Below are 20,739 nucleotides of genomic sequence, written 5' to 3' on the forward strand. Positions count from 1 at the left end.
CGGAGGAGGTTTGAGGGTGTGGAGACGGCAGCAGAGGAAATCATGACCATGATCTAAACGGTGCAATCTGTGGATGTGGCTCATGCTCCTACGCGGGCGACCTAAGCACAGTTTAGGCCTAGGTGGGCCCAGACTGCTTTTTAGAACATTGATGTGAACCCTGACTTCTTGGATTGAAAGAGTGGAATAGATTGGTGTCTTCTTGGATTGAAAGAGTGGAATAGATTGGTGTTGTCTTGCTAGATTTTCTAATAGAGGTTTCTAAGCACATTATTATTATTATTATTATTGCTAAAAATGCTACCTTTTAAGGAACCATGGAAGCTGGAGTTACATATAATTAGCGGAGAAAGGATATTAAACTTACGAGTATGCTTTTTTTTTTTTTTTTGCTAAATGCTCGTTGCAAGGTTACCGATCTGTTTGGAGATAGGTTTTCTTATGGCCTTAAAGTGACCCCTTTCTCTAGTTTCTCATAAAATCTTATGAATATTTGCCTTCTGGTGAGTGATAGAATTTTCTTATGGACCAATCACCTTCAAAGGCTTTCTCAGAATCTCTAAGTTATCTAATGTAAGATTCATTTTAGCATATGAAACCGTTGCATGATATTGGTGTCTTGAGGCTACTATATGCTGATTAGATTTACCTGATTTCAACTCTAAAGTGAGATGCACCCAGTTCCTGATGTTATCTTTTCTGTGCAGCAAGTGGCTCTACTGAAAAGAATAGCATTCATATGTAATCATAGCGATAGTTAATGACTTGCGCAAACAGCAAAGGCTCTATTACAAAAGCTGAGAATTTAACTATAGGACTTTCTGCTTTTTATGATGTTAACCTAGTCTAGCTTAGCATAATGTAAATTCAAAGACGTGTGAAATTGAGTATTATGATAATACAAAACCCCTTCACTCTTGATACAGATACAAATATGTCTATTAGAAAGAAAAAAAATCAAAAACAAAAATAACAATTGAGTCAGCTACGCATGCTTTCGAGGTGGGTTGGCATGTGTTAGTTAGCAGTGGACTGAATGCTTCTATGTCATTGGATAATTACCGGCATGAATAAACTTATAAACACTAATCTTTGACCAGCTTGTTACAGACTTTCTTTTGACTGAAAATACCATTCAGAAAAAAGCTACTTCTCCATTAATTATTAACCATATAAAAGTAGCTTTTGTGTACTCTAATAACATATAATATTTCATATTACCAAACGGTGAATGATTGAATGGCTAAGATTACCAGCATGAAGAAAGAATTCTCGTTGACTAGCTTATTATTTGATAAATTTCAGAAACGTGTAACTGCATACTGCAAACTTGGGACTGACATGTTATACTAGTTTATTATCGTTGCTATCTAAAATTTTACAGCATTTTGAATCTTTTGAGCGGTTTTCTGACTTCAGTTGTATAGATAATTCATTTATTTATTCTGGCGTTGTTCTCTTGAAGCTGTTAGTAATTGTAATGGTACATCCTATGCAGGGTGGTATAAATGCTGCCTTGGGTAATATGACGGAAGATGATTGGAGGTGGCATATGTATGATACCGTCAAAGGAAGTGATTGGTTAGGTAAACTTTTCAGACCAAATTTTGAACTCAGTTTGTTCAATGTATAAGCACTTACCCTTATACTTATTTTGCTTGCTGGTTGGAGAGTGAAACATTCTCAGCAAGAACTCTTCCTTGTTTTACATAAGTCAAAACTAAAAGTTTATTATTCCTCTGTCATTTCTGATATCTGTGGATAACAAGCTTTTAGTATACCTATGTTTGCAAGTGTTTTTTGGAACACAGACACAAGGCAAATCGAAATGTAAAAACTGCTAGAAGTCTGTCTTAGTTTGAAGCTAACAATGTCAAATGATGAGGGTGTTATATTTTAATTGATTCAATATTCTTTAGCTGTTCAATCTGTGTGATCTCACGTTTGTGACCTGCGTGTTAATATGTCATCAGGTGATCAAGATGCTATCCAATATATGTGCAGAGAGGCACCCAAAGCAGTTATCGAACTGGAAAATTACGGATTACCATTCTCTAGAACAGATGATGGAAAAATATATCAACGTGCTTTTGGAGGGCAAAGTTTGAACTTTGGAAAAGGTAGTGGCTCATATTTTTTGATATAGCATTCCCTGTTAGGTGGTTGTGTATACTTATTTATTATTTCCTGTTCTTATGTGAATTTGTTCTGCATCTTTAGGAGGTCAGGCCTATCGTTGTGCATGTGCTGCAGATAGAACCGGTCATGCATTGTTGCATACGCTTTATGGGCAAGCAATGAAGCACAATACTCAGTTTTTTGTGGAATACTTTGCATTGGATCTGATAATGGATAATACTGGTAACCTATTAAATAAACTTCATCTATTTGTTTATATAAAGGCTTGCCCTTTGTGATAAGAGAAAAGACCTGCATGGTTTTGCACGTACCAAGTGTTTTAGAAAATTAGTACATCTAAATGACTTGTGCATTTTCATTTGCTTTCAACTAATATGTGTGCATGAATTTGATTTGTCTTTTTGCTGGATCCTGAATTAGCATTTGTACCTGCTCTTTGTTAATTTTACATCATATAAAACTTGTTTATATTTGGCAAAGAAGTTATAAAGCTGCATGATGATATTCGTTGTTTCCTTGATACATATTAACCCTTAACAATGGTAGTCTGTTGTTTGCAATGTTCTATCCTTCTATGCTGTTTAGCACATGATGTACATGCTAGCGGTCAAGAAGTCAATACTTTGCATTTGAAAATTTTCCCTTTCTTCTCTGGTTGGTTTCCCATGGTATTCATCTTGTAATTATTTATGCGTTTTTTTTGTTTTATATTTTTCAATTATGCTTAGGCACTTGTCAGGGAGTGATTGCTCTCAACATGGAGGATGGGACACTTCATCGCTTCCGTGCTGCATCAACAATTTTAGCCACTGGGGTAGCTATGTTTTCTAGTTTTTCCATTATAGCTTGATTGGGATTCAACATCGAGTATAACATCTTTGAAATTAATACTTTTATAATCTTGTTAGGGTTATGGAAGAGCTTATTTCTCTGCAACTTCAGCTCATACGTGCACAGGAGATGGCAATGCTATGGTTGCACGTGCTGGATTACCACTTCAGGTTTTTTTTTGGTTGTGTAGAAATTTTTTTTGGAGGAAACACCACTAAGCACTATACTCAAGTTTGACTTGTAATTTTTCTCTGTAGGATCTTGAATTTGTACAGTTCCACCCGACTGGGATATATGGCGCTGGCTGTCTCATTACTGAAGGTCCTTACTACTGGCCAGCATTATGTAGTTCTGTGTCATGTGATACAGCAATATGTGGATGCTAATGTGTTATTCCTGTTTATAATTTTATTAGGATCTCGAGGTGAAGGTGGTATCCTTCGGAACAGTGAAGGAGAGCGTTTTATGGAAAGATATGCTCCTACTGCAAAAGATCTTGCATCTCGGGATGTTGTTTCAAGGTCTATGACAATGGAAATCAGAGAAGGTCGTGGTGTAGGTATGGAATCAAAAAAATGAAAGCTCATTTTTGATACAATTTATTTGCTTTCTGTTGGTCTAATGTTTCTCATGATTAATTGGACTACCATTCCTCTTGTTTAATTTAGACTATATTCTTCTATCAGTCTTGATTGACTAGTATGATATTTCTAGTTTTTATTACTTAGTTGATGAAACCCAGGAGCATCCTACTTCCTTGGCTACCGTATACATTTTTACCTTGAGTTTTTGTTTTCTTTTTTAGGTAATTATTTTAGTGCACGATTATTCGCATAGGAACTTGATAATTGTTCCAATCTTGTTCAGGACCATTGAAGGTGTTAGTCAAAGAATGTGTGCAGACCACCGAAAGCACACAAAGGAAAGTTTTTTTTTCAAACTTCTCATGCCACCGAAAGAGCCTTTGGCTCTTTCGGCTTTGTCAAAATTCTCATGCCACCGGAAAATCAGAAGAGGATAGGTGAGCGGGTCCCAGAGCAAGAAAAAATTGTACGTGGGCCCCACCGCGGGCCCCACCACTAATAAAATATTAGTGCATAGTGTTTTCCCAAACACTATAAATAGGCCCCCAAACTCTTGAGGAAAAATCATCCCAGAAACAACTCCTCTTATAGAAGAACAAGAGAGAGAAAAGAAAGGCTTAGAGAAAAGTCTTTGTGAGAGAAAATTATGAGCAATTTTCAGAGTGGGATTGAGTTGTGAGAAAAATTGAGTGTTGTAAAATTTCTCCCAAATAGTGAAAGATCTGCAGCAGCCCGTGGACGTAGGCAATTTTGTGCCGAACCACGTAAATCTTACGTGTTCCCCAATTTTGCGTAATTTATTTTTCGCTTTCTCTCAAATCTGGCAATAGGGGAATCCGGGTAATTTCCCAACAACTGGTATCAGAGCTCTGGTTGTGACGTCTGTCAAATTTCTGCAAGGTTACTATTCACGTGAATAGTAAATTTTGTGAATAGTGGAATTTTGCCGTGTCGGCAGAGGTATCTTAATACAAGGTGGTTCGCAGAAATTGTCAGAAACGATCCAGAGGAAGTCAGATTCGAGTGGGAGCGATGGCTGCAGACGAAGGGAAGGTAAAAATTGAGAAGTTCGATGGTGCGGACTTCGGCTTTTGGAAGATGCAGATCGAAGACTATCTGTACCAGAAGAAGCTGTATCAACCTCTCTCGGGAAAGAAGCCAGATGATATGAAGGATGAAGAGTGGGCTCTCCTCGACAGACAAGCCCTTGGAGTTATCCGATTGACGCTATCCCGCAACGTTGCCTTCAACATAGCAAAGGAAAAGACCACGGCGGGTCTTATGGCGGCTCTCTGCAGCATGTACGAGAAGCCCTCTGCCTCAAACAAAGTTCACTTGATGAGGCGGCTGTTCAATTTGCGAATGACGGAAGGCGCATCGACAGCTCAACATCTCAATGAACTCAACATAGTCACAACCCAGTTGAGTTCAGTTGGGATTGAATTTGATGAAGAAGTACGAGCATTGATACTTCTTTCTTCTCTACCAGAAAGCTGGAACGCTACAGTCACGGCTGTGAGTAGCTCATCGGGAAGCAACAAGTTGAAGTTCGATGATGTTCGTGATCTGGTTCTTAGTGAAGAGATCCGACGGAGAGAATCGGGTGAAGCTTCAACCTCCTCAGCTTTACACACGGAGTCTAGGGGAAGAACTTCAGAAAGAAGTTCAAATCACGGCAGATCAAAATCTAGAAGGAGCAAATCTAGATCAGGAAAGAAAGACTTCAAGTGCTACAATTGTGGCAAGAAGGGTCATTTCAAGAGGGAGTGTCGGGCACCGAAGAAAAACACCGGCGCACAGGAGTCTGCCAACGTGACTGAGGAAGGAGGTGATGCTATGATTCTAAGCGTCAACAGTCCGATTGAATCATGGATTCTTGATTCAGGGGCATCTTTTCATTCCACCCCATGCCGAGAAATCATGGAGAACTACGTCAGCGGTGATTTCGGAAAGGTACATCTAGCAGATGATGAAACCTTGAAGATTGTTGGCAAGGGAGACATTCGATTAAAATTGCCAAATCAGACCACATAGAAGCTGCAAGGAGTAAGACATATTCCTGGTCTTAGAAGGAATTTGATCTCTGTGGGACAACTTGATGGAGAGGGTTATTGTACAACCTTCTCGGGTCATGAATGGAAGATTACCAAAGGAGCACTCGTCATTGCTCGAGGTAAGAAAAGTGGTACTCTCTATATAACCTCTAACTTAGAGAATATCATTGCAGTAACAGATGCAGATGAAAAATCAAACCTATGGCACCAAAGGCTTGGCCATATGAGCGAGAAAGGGATGAAGACACTTCTGTCAAAAGGGAAGCTACCGGATCTGAAGAATGTAGATGTCGGCCTATGCGAGGATTGCATCTTTGGCAAACAGAAGAAAGTCAGTTTTGCAAAGATTGGCAAGACACCCAAGACAGAAAGGTTAGAATTAATTCATACCGACGTATGGGGACCATCTCCAGTTTCATCTCTTGCAGGCTCACTGTACTATGTCACCTTCATTGATGATTCTACAAGGAAGGTGTGGGTTTATTTTCTGAAGAAGAAATCAGAAGTCTTTGATACCTTCAGAAAATGGAAGGCCATGGTGGAAAATGAAACTGGTTTGAAGATAAAGAAGTTGAGGTCAGACAATGGAGGAGAGTACAAAGACAGTAGATTCAAAGAGTTTTGCGCAAACAGCGGGATCAAGATGGAGAAAACAGTTCCCATGACACCACAGTAGAATGGCGTAGCGGAGCGCATGAACAGAACTTTGAATGAACGTGCCATAAACATGAGGATACATACCGGACTGCCCAAGTTCCTATGGGCTGAAGCTATCAATACCGCAGCCTACCTAATCAACCGTGGACCCTCAGTTCCTTTGGATGGTGGAATACCGGAAGAAGCTTGGAGCAAAAAAGAGGTAAACCTTTCACATTTAAGAATTTTTGGTTGTATCTCTTATGTACACATAGATTCTGCTGAAAGAAGTAAACTTGATGCCAAATCTAACAAATGTATTTTTGTTGGTTATGGTGGTGATGAGTTTGGTTACCGATTTTGGGATTATGAAAATCGGAAGATCATCAGAAGCAGAGATGTCATATTCAATGAGAATGTGATGTACAAAGACAGATCAACTGCAGAATCAAGTAGCTCCAGTACAAAAGCTGAAACAAAGGAATTTGCTGAATTTGAGGAGATTTCTGAAAAAGATGTTCAGACTAGCCCTGAAGCATTTCAAGAAGAACCAAGCACGCCAGAAGTGAGACGCTCCTCCAGAATTCCTAAGCCAACCCAGCGTTATTCGCCTTCTTTGCACTATCTGTTGCTGACTGACAGTGGTGAACCGGAGTGTTATGACGAAGCAATACAGGTGAAGGATTCAGTCAAGTGGGAGTCTGCTATGCAAGATGAGATGGACTCGCTCATGTCAAATCAGACATGGGACTTAGCTGAATTACCACAAGGTAAGAAAGCTCTTCATAACAAATGGATTTACAGGATCAAAGAAGAACATGATGGGAACAAACGCTACAAGGCAAGGTTGGTTGTCAAAGGCTTTCAGCAAAAGGAAGGTATCGACTACAATGAAATTTTTTCTCCGGTTGTGAAACTAACTACAATCAGATTAGTGTTGAAAATTGTAGCTGCTGAGAATTTACATCTTGAGCAGTTAGATGTAAAAACAGCTTTCCTTCATGGTGATTTGGAGGAGGAGATTTATATGAAGCAACCAGAAGGCTTCATAAAGGCAGGCAAGGAAAATCTAGTATGTCGTTTGAAGAAGAGCTTGTATGGATTGAAACAAGCTCCCAGGCAGTGGAACAAGAAGTTTGACAGCTTTATGGACAGCAACGGTTTCACTAGATGCCAAGCAGATCATTGTTGCTATATCAAGAGGTTTGACAATAGCTTCATTATTTTATTGTTATACGTTGATGACATGCTCGTTGCAGGATCAGATCTGCAAGAGATTATAAATTTGAAGCAGAAATTGTCAAAACAGTTCGCGATGAAAGATCTTGGTGCTGCAAAACAGATTCTTGGAATGAGGATCAAGAGAGACACGAAGTCTAGAATCTTGATGTTATCACAGGCTGAGTACATCAACAAAGTACTCTCCAGGTTCAACATGCAAGATGCAAAACCAGTGGGTACATTTCAAAGGTGGAGATACAATACTAACAGGCTATGTAGATGCTGATCTAGCAGGAAATGTTGATATCAGAAAGAGCACTACAGGGTATGTATATACTCTAGGAGGTACTGCAGTGAGTTGGGCTTCTCAACTGCAGAAGATAGTTGCTCTCTCCACAACTGAAGCAGAATATGTCGCTGTTACAGAAGCCAGCAAGGAAATGGTGTGGCTTCAAAATTTCTTGGATGAATTAGGCAAGAAACAAGAAGACAATGTCTTATACTGCGACAGTCAAAGTGCTATTCATCTAGCGAAGAATCCGTCTTTCCATTCCAGAACGAAGCACATACAGATGCGGTATCATTTTATCCGGTCACTTCTGGAAGATGGAATTTTGAAGCTTGAAAAGATCAGTGGAGCTCAAAATCCGGCAGACATGCTGACAAAGACGGTGACTATTGACAAACTGAAGCTGTGTTCAGCTTCAGTTGGCCTGCAATAGTATGAAGACCGGGAAGAGCTGCTGCATAGATCGAGAAGTGAAGACAGATTAAAATCAGTCTTCAAGTGGGAGATTGTTAGTCAAAGAATGTGTGCAGACCACCGAAAGCACACAAAAGAAAGTTTTTTTTTCAAACTTCTCATGCCACCGAAAGAGCCTTTGGCTCTTTCGGCTTTGTCAAAATTCTCATGCCACCGGAAAATCAGAAGAGGATAGGTGAGCGGGTCCCAGAGCAAGAAAAAATTGTACGTGGGCCCCACCACGGGCCCCACCACTAATAAAATATTAGTGCATAGTGTTTTTCCAAACACTATAAATAGGCCCCCAAACTCTTAAGAAAAAATCATCCCAGAAACAACTCCTCTTATAGAAGAACAAGAGAGAGAAAAGAAAGGCTTAGAGAAAAGTCTTTGCGAGAGAAAATTGTGAGCAATTTTCAGAGTGGGATTGAGTTGTGAGAAAAATTGAGTGTTGTAAAATTTCTCCCAAATAGTGAAAGATCTGCAGCAGCCCGTGGACGTAGGCAATTTTGTGCCGAACCACGTAAATCTTACGTGTTCCTCAATTTTGCGTAATTTATTTTTCGCTTTCTCTCAAATCTGGCAATAGGGGAATCCGGGTAATTTCCCAACAGAAGGATCATATTACCTGTATTTACTTAGGCTCTGATAGTTGCTCTGATCTTCTTCAGGACCACTGAAGGATCATATTTATCTGCACTTGAATCATTTACCTCCCGAGGTTCTTAAGGAAAGACTTCCTGGTATATCAGAAACTGCTGCTATTTTTGCTGGTGTTGATGTCACCAAGGAGCCAATTCCTGTCTTACCTACAGTTCACTACAACATGGGAGGGATCCCGACAAATTACCATGGGGAGGTATGTTCAACAATCTCATAACCTGTGTAATTATTATTATTATTGGCATAATAAATTTTCTGCTTGCTATATTATTTTAGCCTGGTTGGTCTTCAGGTTGTAACCATGAAAGGAAATGACCCAGATGCAGTAGTTCCAGGACTAATGGCTGCTGGGGAGGCAGCATGTGCCTCTGTTCATGGTGCTAATCGGCTCGGTGCAAATTCCCTTCTTGATATAGTTGTTTTTGGCAGAGCTTGTGCTAACAGGGTTGCTGAGATTCACAAGCCAGGCAAGTCATTTTGTTGTCATCTCTCTTGTTACATATCTTATGTGTAAAAAATAGTCCCTTATGTAACAGATATATTATATACATCCTTGTAGGAGAGAAGCAAAAACCTCTTGATAAAGATGCTGGGGAAGGGACTGTTGCTTGGTTAGATAAGTTAAGAAACTCAAATGGGTCATTGCCAACTTCAAAGATTCGTCTCAATATGCAAAGGGTGATGCAGAATAATGCTGCTGTGTTCCGAACTCAAGATACTTTAGAAGAAGGTACTATCTACACCTACTAAGGAAAGTTTTCCTAGCTGTTTATTTTCTACACATGCTTGTAAGGACCATCTAGAGCTTAAAATTGGCTATAGGCAATATCTGCTTGAATGTTGCTGTCTGGATAAGCTGATCACCGTTTCTTGAATTTATATAGGCTGTCAGTTGATTGACGAGGCATGGGAGAGTTTCCGTGAGGTCCAAATCCGTGATCGGTCGTTAATATGGTAGTTCTTTCCTCTTCGCACATTATTTGTTGAAATTCCAGTTTTTAGATTCCATTAATTGAAACATGTTTCTCATTACAATTGTAGGAATTCTGACTTAATAGAGACTATTGAACTGGAAAATCTTTTAATAAATGCATGTATAACCATGCATTCGGCTGAAGCAAGAAAAGAGAGTAGAGGAGCTCATGCCCGTGAAGACTTTGCAGTTAGATCCTTTCCCTGGCTTTCTTATTTTGTTTCCCCACCGTTTGAGTTGTTTTGTTTAACATTATGTATCATTTGTTATCTGCAGAAAAGAGATGATGAGAATTGGATGAAGCACACACTAGGGTTGGTATTCATATCCTCTTTTATATTCAGTTTTGTCTGCAATCGTGATAATAGGATCTAGTTCATTCTACATTTCACGTGCTTCAGTCTCCAATGGGAATTCTTTTGTAGTGTGTGGATGTGTATAGTGGGCATACTGGATGTGAGCAGTCACCTTATTTAGCTAAATAAGCAACCAAAATATAGAAGTGGAATGGCCCACAACCTTTCAATGTGACTGCAGAATGGAGCTCATAACTATATGCCTCTTGGTAGCTTATCTAGCGAAATGAGCTACCACCTCATACCCATATCTTCCCTTTGTAATAGATTATAGCTTGCTATTGCTCAAAGTCTCTAGCTGATTTTTTCTACCACATATGAATGAGTAATAGCTCCGGTCAAACTTGTGTGCCGATTTTTTTTCTCAGCAAAGAACGAAAAGGAGGAACATGGGTAACTTGTATTTCACTTATGAAAGATGAGAACATTTGTTCTAGAAATACTTTCGTAAGGTGAAATATAGTTTTTATGAGTTACTATTCTATCTTCCAATTTGAACTTTTATATATAGTCAGTCATTACCCACATATGATGTTTTGAAGCCGGTACGATAAGTGAATGAGTAGACTTACACGGACATAAAGTAATGGAGGTTCTCAGTTGAGGCTCTGATATGGGCAAGTGCAATATGTCATCATATTATTCACTACATGAACTGTGATACGTAAAGTTTTTTATCTGCTCCTTTCTAAGTAGCTGTGTAATGTATATTTCTTCTGTTTATAGGTACTGGGAGAAGGAGAAAGTTAGGCTAGCATATAGACCCGTCCATATGAATACTCTGGACAGTGAAATCGAAACATTCCCTCCAAAAGCACGCGTTTATTGAAAGCTGAAGGTCATCGGTTCTGTTGGATTTTTGAAATTACCTGATTACTGAAGGTTTTGAAGTTCAAACGAACGGAATAACGACGCTCGCTTCCTCAAGAATAGGAGAACCGCAACTTATGTTTGGCAGAGAAGTGAATACCATTGTTATGTATTCGGACTCGAGGGAGCACTGATGTTCTGATTATATATATTCTCATAACAAATAAGAAAGTTTTCATATGTTCTCCTGTTTGTTATTTGTCTAAATGTAAATTCTGTCTCTCTGGTATCGCCCTATACATCTTCTTGTCAAATGTGCTGTTTTTAAAAAAAATAATAATAATTTTTAAAGTGTTATCTGTACGTAGTACCAGTGATGTTTATTGTTTTTGGGAATTTTGTTTCCCCTTCTGTCATCTGGGCTTCTCTTATGGATATCTTTCTATCATTTTACGCTACCTCTAAACTACGCTGCTGCTGTGGTAATGATATGGTTTTGCTGTTTTTACCACATTAATTGTCAAGGACCCAAAATATGAGACCAATAGGGAGGACAAGTGAGGTGTCCCCCTCCTATTGGATAATGAGTTGGCCGAAGCTTTTAAAATTATGAAATGAATAATGCTAATTACACTACTTCGATACTGCTAGAGTGAAATGTAGGCTCCATGATGACTCGTCACTTTTAAAAAGAGTCGAAGAGAATGGACCTCGTACTTTTCTCTCTCGTAATGTATTAGTAGTGTAGTCATCGCTACTTACTGTTGTGAAATGGTCCTAAGCAAAACTGAGATGAAACTTATTTGAGGAGATGAAAATGCTGTGATTAGTTGACCTTTTTTTGTTGCGTATGGGTCTCAAGGAGGCGAAGAGGAACCAAAGAGAAGAGGAGAAGATGAGAAGGCTTTTTTTTTTTTTCCTTCAGAAAGTTGGTACCTTTGGCGGTTTTCTCCACATAAGAAACAATTATTAATGAATATATTTGACACCTTACCTGTGCCATAGTAGTGCATGCAACCTCCGCTTTTAGTTTGGTGGTGTTGGAGCCGCATGCGGTTCCAACTGCATCCAACCTCTTAACGCAACAAGAGTTGGATTTGGTGGTGCTACAGCTCTCGACTTGTTGTTGCAACGACAAAAAGTCTTGGAAATAGAGGAGTTAGGGCGTGTTTGGAACGTATTTTTTTGGGTGTTTTTTGGGTGAAAGCCTGACGAAGTGTCAGGCTTTCACCCTAAAACGCCTCTTTTTCACCCTAAAACGTCTGTGAAAGTCTGACACTTTGTCAGGCTTTCACCCAAAAAACCCAAAAAAAAAAAATCTGTCCAAACGCGCCCTTAGCGACAACGCTCATATTGAGATGTGGTGCAACAACACGTGTTGAATGCCTACTAGTTTTTCTTTTCTTCTTCTTCATTTATCCCCACTTTAGTATTTTGGAATAATAAACAATTGGTGTTTCACTCAAAAATTTTCCTCTCTCTAGATGCGTCGCCATCTAAGGGTAAAGATTCATAAGCCTTAAACTTTCCCTTTATTTTCTTGGACGAGTTTCATTATTTTTTTCTTAAAAACCCAAAATTTCTTATAAAAATTCACAACTAATATTTTTTAAAATACATTTTTTTATTTAAGTTGAACAAATATCACTTTTCTGGTAAAAGTTTAATTGTTCTGGATTTGAGAAAGTTCCAAAATTTCATTTGATGAAATTTAGAAAAAAATTGTGAAAGAGTTTAAGATAAATAAGATAAAATTTACCATTTTCTTGTAAAGAAAATTCTAAAAATAGGTAAGGTGAAACTTAATAAGTATTCTCCAAAAAATTATTTTTGAAACCTATTGGACAAATTCATTATATATAGAAAAAAAATATTTTCCTAAAATTTGAAAGTGATACGAAATTCAACTATTTGTTATTAAAAATATTTTTTGAAAGACAATTTAAGAAAGTTTATATTTTTTTTTTTTGTGAAAATATTATATCTTTTGATTTATATTGGGAAGAATCCATTATTTTTGTAGTGGTGTATTTTAAACTCCACACGATGAAATGTTGATTTTATAACACACATAGCTGAACTAACTTTTCATCCAAACAATAGGATGAAGCATCAACGAACAACACATTGCTATAAGCTCACTTGTAGTTCTAACTAAACCAAACCAAACACACCATGCGTGAGAATAGTGTAGAAATTATTACTCAGTTACCAATTTCCATCATTTTAAGCAGGCATTCGCTACATTGTGATTGGCACCCATGCTCTTGGTATGCAACTTCAAAACTTCCGACGTCATTCGCAAGCTCTTCAAATATATCATGCCTGCTCTTCGATCTCCTCAGTTCGTAACAGCGTAAATGTAAACAACAATCTCATCTCCTTCGTATTTGCAGACACGTATATAATGGATAAATTTTCAAAACCGACCCTTTTGGGTTTTTATTTGCAAAAAACGACCTATTTCACTTTTATTTGCAAAAGCCGACCTGGTTTCAGCCTCGGCGCTAAAACCAAATCGGTTTTTGTGAAAAAACTGCCGAAACTTCACGGGAGTTCAACTCCCGTGAAGTTTAGCAGCCTATTTAAAAGTCTGTTAAAACTTCACGGGAGTTGAACTCCCGTGAAGTTCTGTAACATGCAAAAAAAAAACTCCAGGCTAGAATTCCATTCATCAGAATTTCTTTTCATTTCCCCATTTCAACGAAAAGCATAGAGATGACCAGCACGGGAGTAGCCAGCAACAACCAAGAGATGACGAGCTCCTCCTCCTCCTCTACTGCTTCTACCGCTCCTCCTTCTCTTGAATCTGTCTTGTTCCTTCTTTGCCAGCGATGCCAATAGAGCTGGAGCAGACCATGGAGGAGGAATCACGGAGGAGATCCTCATGATGCCGCAACTTCTTCGTGCCATTGATTTGGGCAATTTATTGGGGGTTTTGCCTCTTTGAACGTGTCCTGCCACCATGATCCCCCTCCCCTCCACCGATTCTGAGGGGATTTCTCCATCCAATTGATTGGTATCCAACTCTATATAGGTCAGGTTACACCTTTGCTAAAACAATGAAGGAACTTTCCCTGTGAGCTTATTACCCCCGAGCTTGAGCCTGAGACTTTGAGAAATGTTTTCAGGGATAGCTCCTTCAAGGTTATTACAGCTCAAATCAACGTACCCTAAAGTAGGAGATAATAGGAAATCAAACGGGAACCGCCCATCAAGAGAATTGTAGCTGAGGTCCAAAAAGTTTAGATGTCTAGTGGGCTCATCAGGAATCATGCCAGTAAATCCATTTTGATTGGCAGCAAACCACCTCAAGCTCCGGATTAAGTTTTTTTTGCATGTTACAAACTTCACGGGAGTTCAACTCCCGTGAAGTTTGTTTGGTCTACATAACTTCACGAGAGTTCAACTCCTGTGAAGTTTAGCAGATTACTAATTAGGCTGCTAAACTTCACGGGAGTTGAACTCCCGTGAAGTTTCGAAATTTTTTTTACAGAAACCGACCTGGTTTCAGCGCCTGAACTGAAACCAGGTCGGTTTTTACAAATATTTTAAAAATAAGTCGTTTTTTACAAATAAAAAAATCAAATAGGTCGGTTTTTACAAATATTTTAAAAATGAGTCGTTTTTTACAAATAAAAAAATCAAATAGGTCGGTTTTGAAAATTTGTCCCGTATATAATTTTTGTAGATATATGAAGCATTGGAGACGTCATAAACAAGCCAATTGTTGTCACCTTTTTTTTCCTCTGTGATGGGTGTAGCTCAAGATTGTCCTCACAGCATAAATACTTTGATGGATACAGAAACAGTGAATCTATGATGGGTGTGCTTGCAGCTCAATATTCTTTACGCATGTTTCTTAGTTACCATTTACCAGCGTTTTGATTCATAAAGCACCGGGGCCTCATAAGTATCCCTTAGAATTTTCTGTGGAACTTTAACTGACATATATAACTCCAAAAGTTACTCCACTTTAACCATCCTAATTTAATTCAAGAAATCATATTATTCTCAATCTCATTATTTTGGCGAATAACCAATTCTATGTACCCAAAATAATTACCTTAAATATTTCTTATCATCAATAATATGTATCGTATTATGTACAGTTATCCCTTTTCATGGGTTACTAAGGGCCTGTTTGGTTCGTTTCCTTCACTTTCTATAGATGACTTTCCTTCACTTTCTTGTGTTTCCTTCACTTTCCTAAAAAATGTTTCTTGTGTTTGTTTCGCTCAAAAATATGTAGTGAAAGTACTTTCCATCATTTTCTAGTGTTTGGTTCAACTTGAAAAAAGAAGAAAATAATTGATGTGTGAATAGATTCCATCATTTTCTAGTGTTTGGTTCAAACTAAAAAAATCAAGAAAACTTGATTGTGGTCACCATGGTAAGATTACCACCCATCATCATAGTTGTGCTCAGAAAAGGTTATTTTTTCATTATCTGCCTCGCCATAAAGTTTATAAATAGCAATGTTGGCTGCAATATATTGCCTCGCCAATATAATGTTGCTATAAACTTTGGCTGCATATCTTAAAAATAGCCCATCATCATAACACAAAATACTCATACCAACCAAAAACCAACCAAGAGCTGAAACCAAGGCCGAGAGCATGTTGAAACCATGCACAAAATTAAAACAAAGGCCAAGCATCAACATGAAACCAAAGGCCAACCATAGCTGACCAACAACACATATGAAATCAAAGGCCAACCATAGCTGACCAACAACACATAATAGTACCAAGAGCTGAAACCAAGGCAGAGAGTACAATAAACCTGCACAAATTTGAAATAAAGGCCAAGCTTCAACTGAATTCGAAGGCCAACCATAGCTGACCAACCAAAGGCCAAGCAAGAGCTGAAACCATTGCAACCATGGCCAACCAAAGGCCAACACAAAAATTTAGGGTCCAAGGGCCAAGCAACAAGAGGCTGCAACCAAGGAAAGCACACACCTGAACATGAATCATCACATGGAAACAGCAAACCAAACAACCAACATGAAAACAGCAAACCAACACAACCAAGAGCTGAAACCAAGGCCAACTGGAACACAAACTCAGACTCACCAAAAGCCAACACAACAACTTAGCTCCAAAGACCAAGCACCTGAAACCAAAGGCCAACTCAAACACAAATTCAGACTCACAGAACTGATCAACTCAGTCACATAAAGCATGAAAATAGGCGAACAAGAGCCAAGCTGAAAATGAGGCCAAGCTGAAACCATTGCAAAAATCTAGGCTCACCATTGCAACATGCCAGGTACACAATGGAAACCACAAAAAAGCACAACTGAAACAAAGTCATAGCACTTTGTTTGGGCCAAAAAGCCAATAAAATGGGAGTATGATATCTGACACAGGAAAATGAGGCCAAGCAACATGTCAGGTAGTATAGCATAAACCACAAGAAAGCACACAACTGAAATGAATCACAAATCTAGACTCACCAAACCAAAGGTCAACCAAAGGCCAACACAACTATTTAGGGTCCAAGGGCCAAGCAACAAGAGGCTGCAACCAACCAAAAAAACACACCTGAACATGAATCATCAACATGGAAACAACAAACCAAACAACCAACATGGAAATAGCAAACCAAAACAACCAAGAGCTGAAACCAAGGCCGAGAGGAGGTTGAAACCATGCTGAAATCAAGGCAAGCACATCCTGTTTGCTGGAACCAGCCCAATAGGCAACAAAACATTCTGTTTGCTGGAAATGAATAAGGCAAGCACTCAACTGTACTCAAACACTTAGATAGCTGAAATCAAGGCCGAGAGCAAGGCTGAAACCAGCATGCTGAACATTGGATGCAAATTTCTAATTACATAACAACCATTTCAATCCATTTCCCAAGCCACACAACTGAACATTTGCTGCAAATTCAGACTGTTTGCACACAACTGAAAGTAGACAGAAAGCACACAACTGAAAGTAGACAGAAAGCACACAACTGAAAGTAGACAGAAAGCACACAACTGAATCCAAGTATAGAAATCCATAATTGAATATAAGGCCAAGAAACAGATGGAAAGCACACAACTGAAAAAAGACAATTGCTGGAAATGAATAAAGAATGCACACAACTAATAAATGTGCTCAGAAAAGGCTATTTATTTCATTATCTGCTCCGCCATGAATTTTATAATAGCAATGTTGGCTGCAATATATTACCTCGCCAATATATCGCTGTTATAAACTTTGGCTGCATATCTGAAAAAAAGCCCATCATCATGACACAAAATATGCATACCTCATTAACTTTAATTCAACGAGGTGAAACCATTCACCTTTCCCCACTAGTAAACCTGTTCAAACAAGTTTGCATTAGCCAAATAATATTCGATATGATTATAGAGATAGTTGCATTAGCTTTGCACAAATGATAGAGATAGTAGCATTAGCTTTACACAAAATATACATCTACCATTGTTGATGTATCCAAAAGGATGAGCAATCATCTAGCTCATTTTCATACAAAAATAATTACACAAACATAGATATAATTAGCTAGTTTCACAAAAATATCCCAAAAGCTAGGAAATCCACAATACCACCACTCTAACCAAGAGGATGACTCTTTATGAACTCAGTCAACACCTTCTTTTGCATAATAGTTGGCCTACCCATAAACAACCTAGCTTGTGATTCATTCTCATGCAATTCTTGATAAAAGTTATCAAGAATTTCTATGTCGAATTCATCATCATGTGCAAATATAGCTTTTGCCAACTTCTCCGTCCAATGCATACTCACCATGCGCATAGATGAGGTGAATTGTTTTACCTCACTTACTATCTCACACATAAGGACCGTATCCTCACTAGACCTCCCCCCTTTCCTTTACGCGTCTTTGACACGTCATTTTTAGCTTTGTTCAAACTAGAAGATGGATTGGGCATAGTTGGAACCTTCGGTAGTGGAATATCATCTTCATCTAAAGAGACATAGCTAGGCGTCTTCTCCATTGGCGTACTAATATCATCATCATCAACACCAATACTAAAATGTGCATTACCACCAAATTGTGACATAACATCTACCGCATAATCTCCTCTAGCAACATCGTCTCCTATAATATTTGCAAGGTCTTCATAATGTTTCATGGGCTTGTTGATGTATTCCCTAAGTTTAGAACTATTCATACTCTTGTCCTGCATAGTTAAGGCATAGTTAAGGCATAATATCAAATACTTATATAGACAACATTGAACAAATTAGAAATATTTTTAGGTGTAATGACCACTAGAAAATAATTCATACCTCTAGCCATCTATCAAAGCAAGCCTCATCCATAGTTATCATCTTTTGTGCATCATCCCAACCGGCACCGCTCAAGTTACGACATTTTTGCATGTCCAAGAATCTATTACGAATAGTTTTCATACGATTTTCCACGTTCTCGGTGGTGAACGATGAACCTAATTTTTCATTTATATGAAAGGCGACGCTACAATAAGCGGTTTTTTTTTGAACTTCTTATCCGCCTTCATTCCATCTTTAGCACACTTTGCAAGAAAAGAAATTAGCAAATCATCATGTTTACTCTCCCATATTTGGTTAACTCTCCGCTTGCAAGCCTCTTTTTTTTAGATTTATGAGCAATAGCTTTCTTTCTCCTCTTTGGATTAGGAGATGAACTTTCATCACCATCGAGGCAAATATCACTTCTCTTGTTGCTTTGTGATTGTTGATTAGGTGACGGAGTTTCACCCATGCTACAACTTTGACGTTGTAAAGTTGGAGGAGCATTTAGCATGCTCATGAATGACATTGGGGGTGGTTGGCCAATGCCCCAAAAGTTAGCATCATGCATTTGAAAATTATTCCAAAGATTAGAACATTGGCCAACTTGTGAAGAGTGATAAGGCATAAATGCCGGATTGAACCCACAAGGGATTGATGAATTCCTTGGGGTTCTAGGTGATGAATTTGATGTCGTACTCTTTCCTTTGACCTTATCAAGTTCCTCACAATTGAAGTTGTCGGTCATACCTAGAAAATAGTTGTAGAGAAATGTAAAAAACAAACGCAAGTTGAGTAAAGAAAGTGTCCTAAGAAAAAATTCCATACAACACATAATAGTAGCATACTAATGTTTCTAAATTAACACATAATAGTACATGAAAATAGAAAAATCGATACAACACATAATTGTAACATACAAATGTTTCTCAATTAACCTTACATAGTTTTGCATCACACCATCATAAAATAAAGTACAAGAAATAGAAAAATGCATAACATAAGATAGTATATCTAATACATTGCATCACATGCCTACTTCATTAGTATCCCCTCCCTTATATTTTCCATAATAATCAACCCATATTGCCCAAGCTATTTCATCTCTACGATCCTTCCATACGATTCTTGATTGTGTTTGCTCCCTTAGAGTTTCTCTACGATCCTTCCATACGATTCTTGATTGTGTTTGCTCCCTTAGAGTTTGGGGTTGAGAGAAATCAACAATATTATTCTCATCTTCCGTAGCAACATCACCTTCATCATCTTCGATCTCAACGGTCTCATTGAATATGTCATCATCCGGGTCCACCATTGCAATATAATTTGAATATGTCATCATCCGGGTCCACCATTGCAATATAATTGTGAAGAACTGCACAAGCTAATATGATATACACTTGTGCGTGGAAAGGGTAATGAGGCTTTGCGGTAAGATTTTTAAAACGATTCTTCAAACAACCAAATGTAGATTCGATCTTAGACCTTAAAGAAGAATGTCTAAGATTGAACAATTCCCTTCTATTTTTAGGTGTTCTTCCTATTTGTTCCTTCAAATGGTAACGAACACCACGATATGGGGAGATGAAACCCGGCATGGTCGTGTATCCCGCATCACACAAGTAATATTTTCCTACAATTTATATGATGTGAAAGTGTTTAGTAGAATTTTTTGTCATTTCATTGAATATCATTTATTAATTGAAGTAATTAAAACAAAATTGAAGAATTGATGAAATTACCATCATATACTTTCAAACCATGAGGTTGTGGCCTAGACAATGCATCTTGAAGGACTCTAAAGTCATTTGCAGAACCTTCCCATCCAGCTAATACGTAAGTGAATAACTTGTTTGGGGACTCACCAAAAGCCAACCAAGGCCAACATGGAAACAGCAAACCAACACAACCAACATGGAAACAACAAATCAACACACCTGGACATGAATCTGAAACATGGGAAAGCATACAACTAATATTTATAATTAAGTTAGATGAACATGCTTTTAATCACAAATTAAAGAGAGAATACCTTGAAATAAGGATAGTATAGAGGGTTGCTAAGGATCTCCTGTGGAACTTCATTCTGTGCTTGTCTTAAAAAGCGTGATCGTATGAGGCAAATTGCTTCTAACACTTTGTTGAAATACCTACTCACGGTCTCACCAGATCTAATAAAATGTGACCTAATACTTTGATTTTTAGTTTTATGCCCCAAAATATTCAAAGTCATAGCAAGTTGCTCCTCCACTGTAACATGTCTTGAATCTCGCAATAAATCATTCCTCCTCATTATCCCTGCAAGATTCACAAAAGCACCACTACGTATTCTAACATAGTTGACACAACTATCACTAAATCCATTATATATACGATCCAAGTGTTGTTTTCTATTTTGATATTGAATTGTTTTCTCAACACTAGGACCTGCACGTATAGATCTACGTCTACTTTGCATTCTCCTCATGAAT

At 38.2% G+C, this 20,739-nt stretch overlaps 1 protein-coding gene across 1 annotated transcript in view; it reads left to right on the plus strand.

Moving 5' to 3' along the window:
• The window catches only part of LOC109847779 (succinate dehydrogenase [ubiquinone] flavoprotein subunit, mitochondrial-like), a 12,471-nt gene extending 1,165 nt beyond the window's left edge, over positions 1-11,306 (plus strand). Inside the window, exons 2-15 of the mRNA XM_020417019.1 lie at positions 1,499-1,586; positions 1,974-2,120; positions 2,221-2,361; positions 2,868-2,953; positions 3,048-3,140; positions 3,228-3,291; positions 3,386-3,529; positions 8,879-9,066; positions 9,163-9,337; positions 9,430-9,600; positions 9,755-9,824; positions 9,912-10,032; positions 10,120-10,157; positions 10,926-11,306. Of these exons, the coding sequence (XP_020272608.1) occupies positions 1,499-1,586; positions 1,974-2,120; positions 2,221-2,361; positions 2,868-2,953; positions 3,048-3,140; positions 3,228-3,291; positions 3,386-3,529; positions 8,879-9,066; positions 9,163-9,337; positions 9,430-9,600; positions 9,755-9,824; positions 9,912-10,032; positions 10,120-10,157; positions 10,926-11,028 (1,629 nt within the window). The 3' untranslated portion in view covers positions 11,029-11,306. The remainder of the gene's footprint in view (positions 1-1,498; positions 1,587-1,973; positions 2,121-2,220; positions 2,362-2,867; positions 2,954-3,047; positions 3,141-3,227; positions 3,292-3,385; positions 3,530-8,878; positions 9,067-9,162; positions 9,338-9,429; positions 9,601-9,754; positions 9,825-9,911; positions 10,033-10,119; positions 10,158-10,925) is intronic.

The sequence above is a fragment of the Asparagus officinalis genome, chromosome 7 (assembly GCF_001876935.1).
Source record: "Asparagus officinalis chromosome 7, Aspof.V1, whole genome shotgun sequence".
Classification (NCBI taxonomy): domain Eukaryota; kingdom Viridiplantae; phylum Streptophyta; class Magnoliopsida; order Asparagales; family Asparagaceae; genus Asparagus; species Asparagus officinalis.